We start from the raw sequence: 7,440 nt of genomic DNA, 5'->3' as shown, positions 1-7,440 counted from the left end.
CCCCAAACCCCCGCAACTCCCCACCCCAACACAGCACCTCTGCCTGCTCCGCCCCAGTCCCCTGGACACTCTGTGGCTCCCCAGGCTTCTCCCAGCTTGTCCCTGACCCCGAGGACGCCCCGTGGAGATGCACAGTTGCCTGTGTGTGACTGGTGGGCCAAGGACTCAAGCAGCATTGCCCATCCTTCCTGCCTGCCTGGCGGCTGCCCCACAGTGACCCAGGCTCTTCAGTGACAGCCCTGCTGTCAGCTGTCCTTGGTCAGCTGCCTCCGCAGGCACACGGGCAGCTACTTCTGTCGTGGGAAGGACAGTGCTCACACAGAAGCCCCAGGTTTTAATGCCAGGATATCCGGCAAGACGTACCCAACCCTCCATGCCAACCCTCCTCATCCCCACACGGCAGGGCACAGGAGCGTGCCGAGCTTCCCCACCCGCACCCCCACAGCCCAAGGTGCCAGTTAGATACCTGCCTGATGGCCGGGAGGGGGAGATTCCAGGTGTTTGATTCCATTCGCCTGCTGTCCACCCAGCTGGAGGACCCAGCATCCCTGTCACCACAGCTCTTGGCCCCGGGCTGCAGGCACCTGTCCGTCCTCGGGATGGTCATCTGTCTTCCCACCGGCTTCTCACAAGGGGATTCTCAAGGAGGGGTGTGATTTCATGTCTGCTGTCAAAGGTGCACCCCAGTCTCAGGGTCAGTTCCCACCCACGGGGCCACCGACACAGCAGAGTGCACCCTGCCCCGTCCTGCCCCAAGCCAAGACCGGCCACCAGCCATCTCCAACCCACAGTGATCCGGAGCATCACAGAACAAAACACCACCTGGCCCTGCGCCATCCTCGGGATGGTTCCCATGCGTGCCCGTGGTTGTGGCCTCTGTGTCCACCGTCTCTCAATGGTCTTCCTCCGGTTGGCTGCCCTCCATTTTGCCAAGAAAACCAAACTCACTGCCATCGAGCCAATGCTGACTCGCAGGGACCCTACAGGGCAGGGTAGAACCATAGACAGTAACCAACCATGGAGCCTCGTCTTTCTCCCGAGGAGCAGCTGGTGGTTTTGAACTGCTGGGCTTGTGGTGAGCAACCCGACGTGGCTCTCCTGGCACCAAGACCGAAGTCAGTGCCGTGGACTCGAGTTCAACGCAAGCTGCCCCGTAGGACCCAGTAGTGCTCTGGTTTCTGAGACAGCGCATCTCTGCAGAGGCAGAGAGCCTGGTTTGGGCCCCATGGGGCGGGTGGGGGGTTTGAACCGGCGACTTCGCAGCTAGGCAGCCCGTTGGTGAGCTGACACTGTCACGTGCCGGCCCTCCTGCCACAGGCGCTGCCGCCCTCCGGAATCCACATCTTCGCCTCACAGCTGCACACACACCTGACCGGCCGCCAGGTGGTGACGGTGCTGGCCCGGGATGGCCAGGAGAGGGAGGTGGTGAACAGGGACACGCACTACAGCCCCCACTTCCAGGTAGGCTGCGGGAACGCCCCAGGTGAGGGGACCACATGATCCACCCTCAGCTGGCAGTCCATCTGGGGGGCTTGGCCAGAGGGATTGAGGTTGGGGGACCATGTGGCATGGCCTGCCCCCAGTCATCTGTCTGAGGGGCCACGGTGGCAGGATGGAGGGCGTGGGGACCATGGCTCTCCATTCCTGTTTCTGGCTCCAGTCTTGCCCGGCTGAGGCCACCCAGACCACCCCAGCCCCCACCAGAGGGGCCGGGACAAGCCCCAGGAGGGTGGGGGGCTGACATCAGGGAGGTCGAGTGGTGGGGAGCTGGGTGCTGCCCTCTGTGACCTCCTCTCCTTCCGGCCCCCAGGAGATCCGCATGCTGAAGAAGGTGGTGACCGTTCACCAGGTATGGGTCCTCCCTGTGGGAGTCAGGGGTGGGGGTGGGGGCCCATGGGGAGTGGGCAGAGGGGGCTGCAGAGGAGCTGTGTCTCTGCAGGGCTGACTCCACGGTCACCCTGCGGGGACTCACGTGGGACTCCATGAGAAAGCCTCTGCAGGGGGTGGGAGAATGTAGCTGGGACACTCAGTGACGTCCATCCCAGTCTGCCACGTCCACACTCACACCTGAGAGCTTTGGGGGGATGGGGCATGAGGGAGAAGCCCGGTGACCCCAACTTCCACACGAACCTCAGGTCTAGGGGAGACTTGCCTAAGGTCTCAAGCTGAACAGGTCCTAATTGTCCACGGCTTCCTGCTCATTGGGGACACGAGGCTGGGGCCGCCATGGGGTCAGGACCACCAGGAGGTTCCTGGAGGCCAAGCAGCACCCGCCATCCTCCCCCTGGCAGCACAGGGGGGCAGGTGCTGATGGCATTGTGGTTGGTCTCCAGGGAGACGTCCTCATCACTTCCTGCACATATAACACGGAGGACAGGCAGCTGGCCACTGTGGTAAGTCACCTGCTGGCGCACCCAGGACACAGGTGTGGGGGTGAGCGGGGACGCGGGGGGTGGGGTTCACACTCTCCACCCTTTAGTGACACCTTGCCCTCCTTTCTCGAGTGGTGTGTGGCTTTTAGAGGACTGGGGCTGTCCCTCACTGGGGCTGACCCCTTGGCCCAGCTGCTCCAGCAGGGACTTGTGGGTTCAAGTTCTGCCTGACCCCTACTCTGGGATCTGCAGGGTCAGGAGCACTGCGGTACCGCCCAGCCACCTGGCTTCCCCAGGCCTCGGCGTCCTGGCCTGGGGTCTGAGGCAGTCTGAGAGTTGCTGGAGCTGGGCCAAGCACCAGGGAACCACCAGGGCAAGGTGCTGCCACGGGAGACAGCGAGGGCCCACAGCTCCTGTGCAGGCACTGCCCCACGTGACACCGCCTCTCCAACAGGGGCCGGCAGTGGGCTGGGCAGGGCACAGACCTGGAGGTCTCCAGGAACAGGTATCCAGCGAGCAGACATGTCCTGGGTAGCTGACTCACCCCTAGGCTGCCTGGGGGTGCCTGGTCTGGAGCGGCCACTGAGCCTCAGGCCCTACCCAGCCTTTGGGACTCCTCCCCTCGGTGGGTGGCAGGGACCCTGTCCCTGAGACCCAGGAGGCAGCCAGACCACTGCAGACAGCTGCTCCTCTGAGAGGCTTCCCACGCTGACCACCAGGCATGCCAGTCCTGGAGGCCTTTGAAATGCCTGGGAGAGGGAAAGAGAGAGCCAGCAGGGGGTTGGAGATGAGCCCCCTTTGATGTCTGAGCAGGAATTCTGGCCTGGAGACAAGAAAGGCCAATGTCCCCCAGGGACCTCCGAGAGGAGGCGGCTTGATCCGGAACAAGGCCACTCACCAGTCACCGAGTGTCACTGGCCAGGCCAGCCGGCTGGTCACAGGCGGCCTCCTTTGAAGGGCTCACTGCCCAGCAGGGGAGGGGGGGTGTCTCATTCTTCTGTTCTGCCAGAAAGCAGAGGGTACACAGGTTCCCACAGGCCCCCAGGGACATCTTCAAAGGGCTGGGCCCCCAGCCCTGCCCTCCTCCCGGCCCCCCACCCCACACACACAGAGACTCTTTCTCATCACTCCCACCCCCCTCTCTCCCCACCCCCTCCTCCCAAGGCCCAGTGTGCAGGCAGTCCCTGTACACAGCATCAGAGAGCGCTGCTGACAGCCGACAGCCAGCCCTCCCTGGTCTGGAGCTCCTCCGCGGGTGGGCGGTGGGGCCTCATAAGTAGGGACCTCAAAGCTTTACTTGGTGTCCTGGCACACCTGAGGGGCCACAGCACTGCCGCAGTGATGGGACAGCGAGCCCGGGCCCTGGCGGGCTTTGTTGTTGGCTGTCCTGTCTGTGGGCTGTCCCGTCTGTGGACTGTCCCATCTGTGGGCTGTCCCATCTGTGGGCTGTCCTGTCTGTGAACTGTCCTGTCTGTGGGCTGTCCCGTCTGTGGACTGTCCCATCTGTGGGCTTTCCCGTCTGTGGACTGTCCTGTCTGTGGGCTGTCCCATCTGTGGGCTGTCCTGTCTGCGGAGCCAGGCTTGGCCACTGAGCTCCAGGGCCTTACGGCTGGGCCCTTGCCCTCTCTGGGTCTCTGTTTGTGGCCATAGAATGGGCATCATCACAGCTAGCCACTGAGGGCCTGAGTGCACGGGAGCAGGCTGGCTCAGCGGATACTGAGGTCCCTGGGCACCGGGGGCATGACTGAGAGGATGCAGATGCAGGCGGGCAGGGCTGGCCAGCAAGCCCGCGTGCCGGCGTGACCGTGTCCCCATCTCGCAGGGCGGCTTCGGGATCGAGGAGGAGATGTGCGTCAACTACGTGCACTACTATCCCCAGACCCAGCTGGAGCTGTGCAAGAGCACCATGGACGCCGGCTTCCTGCAGAAGTACTTCCACCTGGTGAACAGGTGACTCTCTCGGAGGCCCAGCTGGGGCCTTTGTACCTGGAGGGCCCTCGGGGCCTGTGCAGGGGGAATGTGAGGGTCAGCGGGCTTTGGCAGCATGCCCTGACTGCTGGCTGGGGTGCACCACAGACCGAGGTCAAGGCTTCTGGGTAGGTTGACATGACTCATTATGGGTTGGCCACAGTGTCCAGCCTGCTCCTACGACCAGTTTAAGTGGATCAGACAGGTGCCTACTGTGCAATACAGTGTCCTTATAAGGGGAGGGGAGTCGGAGAAGACACGGGCCACGACTTAACATGGGGTGCTGTGGGGGGGGGGCGTGTCCTCCAAGTCACCGGAACCTGATGTGTGCTGGTAGTAGAGTCCCGCCTCTCTCCCCTCCTCATCGGGGAGACAGCCGTGTCTTCTGGGCCCCTCCCACCGGCTGCACCTGACAGGGCTGTCCTTTCCCCCCGCAGCTTTGACAGCATGAACATCTGCACCTGCCCGCAAACCTCCATCCCCCAGCAGTTCGCCTCCGTGCCCTGGAATGCCTTCAACCGGGACGTGCTCAAGGCCCTGTACGGCTTTGCCCCCATCTCCATGCACTGCAACAAGTCCTCAGCTGTCCGCTTCCAGGTAGGCTGCCCTGGGTGTGCTGCTCAAGTGTGCTTGCCCTCAAGTGTGCCCTCCCCTTGGTGTGCTCACCTGGTGTGGTGAGACGGCACAGTGGAGGCAAGCCCTCGCAGGCCCATCTGCTGGAGGGCAGTGTCCCCCGCAGGGACATCCTTGACCCTTCCTGAGGCTGCCTGCCCATGTACACAGAGATCCACAGGCCAGAGGACGTTGGGGGGCAGAGTCCCCCACCCCCAACATCCAGGAAGCTGGCAAGAAACCACTCAGAGGAAACAGTTAGGGCAGCGGGTCAGGCGGGGACAGCCAAAGGACAGCCCAATGGTCAGGCGGGGACAGTCAGAGGACAGGGGGCAGCCAGACAGCAGGCCTCCTCTGGAGGGGCTGAGGCTGCCAGGACACTGTCGGGCACCACACAGCTCAGGGCTGCTCTCAGCTCCCCCTGTCTGCGATGTGAGCCAAGCAGCCACCCCCAGAGACTAAAAATAAACCGTGGGGGTTGGGAGAGACCTGAACCCCCAAGATGCAGCTGGCTTGCTGGAGGCCCAGGATGTGGAAATGGTGAATTCATTTCAGCTGGGCCACCGTAGGACCTGCAGCCCAGGGCCTGGGGCCTCCTCGGGAGCCGGTTAACAGCTGAATCCAACATTTCCAATGCTCGGGGCCAGGCGATTGCCGGTGGCCTGTGAGCAGGCAGGGTGGGTGTCTGGCGGGCTGGGGCCTGGGCAGCCTTCTCAGGGTGGATGACTGAAGCCAGTCTGTGCCCAGGGCACCCCATCTGAGCAAAAGATGGGGGACCAGGAGGATGCCCAGGTGCCTGAGCTGGGTGACAGAGCCCAGGAGGAGAGCAGCGTGTGCCCCCAGCCTCAGTTCACCCCCGTCCCTCCCCTGCAGGGTGAGTGGAACCTACAGCCGCTGCCCAAGATCACCTCCACTCTGAGGGGGCCCGCCCGGCACTGCCCCGCCAGCCGGGCCCAGCGCCCCAGCGGCCCCACCGTGGTCAACGTGACTAGGGGCAGAGGCTGATGGGGGCCCTCCCTCCCCCATCCCTCCTGCTGTCCCTGTCCTGTCCCCCTGACCGCCCCTCTCTGTGAAGACCCCTTGGAACAACTGCGTGCCCAGGACCTCTGAGACCTGGCCCACCCCAGCTCTCCCCCAGGGCTCGGGGACCCCAGTGGTGGCTGACCTGCCCTCTGACCCCTGTGCTAAGGAAGCTTCCGATTAAGCCCCCCACTGTCCCAAGAGCTGGCTCCACACTAGGCCCTCATGGGGTTGCCAGCATCCCCCCAACCTCCGCCCACCCCAGCGTGTCCCCCGGCAGGCAAGGTGCTCTGCCGTGCATGCCGGGTGGGAGTTCTGCTTGGCGGTCTCCGGCAGCTCAGCCTCTTTCCCGCGGGGGTGTCTGTCTCAGAGGCAGGACAGGCATTGAGCTCATTAGAGCCGTGGGGGGAAATTGCTCCCTGGCGCAGTAAACAGACATTATCACCCACCTAAAGGGAGACTCGGCAGCAAACACCTCCCAGATGGGACAGACCGCTCGCCCCCCAGTCCCCCAGGTGATGAGGGGTTCCTGAACCGGGGCTGGTTCTGCCACCCGGGAGCGGGAGGAGGCACTCAGGCAGGCCATGTGCTGCCCACCCTTGATTTCTCTCTGTGAGATGGCCGAGAGGCGGACGGTGGTTCTCGGACAGCCCCCACCCCACCCCCGCAGCAGCCACAAGTCTGGCCCGGACAGAGCTCCACTCGGATGACTGCTGGAGAGAGTGGCCAGGAAGAGACAGGCACCGGTGGGCAGGAGAGGCCGGCCGGCCAGCATCTTTACAGCCTGGGGTGGCCGGCGGGGCCAGCCCAGCCTCTCGGGACCTTAGCTCCCCTAGCCGCTGAGAGTCCCCCCTCTGACCCTGCCAAGGGTCTGGCTAGTACATAGAGTAGTGGGTTTGAGGAGACGTACCCCCAGAAGCAGGCTGCCCCCCACCCCAGTCTGGCCCCCAGGGAGAGGCTGTTGCCTGAGAGGAGGGGCAGGGGGGTGCCCACATGACTTGGGGGTGGATATCCAGGTGCCCCCACAGCAGCAGCCCTGTGCTTTTCTGCCAGGCCCAAATGGGGGGCCTGGCTGCTCCTGCGCCCCCACCCGTGCGTGTCTTTGGGGCTCCATCCCCCCCGCCAAGACCCTCACCCTGCTGGTCAGTCATGCTGCGACTGTACTATGAGCGGCCCAAGCTCTCTGGACACTGGGCTCCCCTCTCCTCTCTGCACCCCAAACCTTGCACGAGGGCTATTCCTGTGCCCACGGACCCAGAGAGCACACGGGACCCCGATGGCTTAGCCCTGCCTGAGCCGAGGAGACCCCGTGTCTGAGTGTCCACTGCCCAGCCCCTTGCCCCTGAGGGCAGCTGTGGGGAAGCCGGTCAGACTGAGGGTGGCCACTTTGGCCAGGCCCTCCGGCTGCTGCAGCTCCCGTACCCCATGAGCCCAGAATCTGTTCTCATCCCTCCTCTGCTGTGTGGTT

General features: G+C 64.0%; 1 protein-coding gene across 1 annotated transcript in view; it reads left to right on the top strand.

The window, feature by feature from the left end:
* DBH (dopamine beta-hydroxylase) overlaps positions 1-7,070 on the top strand; it is a 22,175-nt gene extending 15,105 nt beyond the window's left edge. The window contains exons 5-10 of the mRNA XM_045289359.1: positions 1,318-1,461; positions 1,811-1,849; positions 2,334-2,393; positions 4,195-4,322; positions 4,778-4,937; positions 5,826-7,070. Of these exons, the coding sequence (XP_045145294.1) occupies positions 1,318-1,461; positions 1,811-1,849; positions 2,334-2,393; positions 4,195-4,322; positions 4,778-4,937; positions 5,826-5,957 (663 nt within the window). The 3' untranslated portion in view covers positions 5,958-7,070. The remainder of the gene's footprint in view (positions 1-1,317; positions 1,462-1,810; positions 1,850-2,333; positions 2,394-4,194; positions 4,323-4,777; positions 4,938-5,825) is intronic.
* The last annotated feature ends 370 nt before the right edge of the window (positions 7,071-7,440 follow it).

Source organism: Echinops telfairi, unplaced genomic scaffold (genome assembly GCF_000313985.2).
Source record: "Echinops telfairi isolate 266 unplaced genomic scaffold, ASM31398v2 ScPeMD7_25;HRSCAF=90, whole genome shotgun sequence".
Lineage (NCBI taxonomy): Eukaryota > Metazoa > Chordata > Mammalia > Afrosoricida > Tenrecidae > Echinops > Echinops telfairi.
The sequence above is the reverse complement of the archived record's forward strand: the minus strand, read 5'-3'. Positions and strand labels throughout refer to the sequence as shown.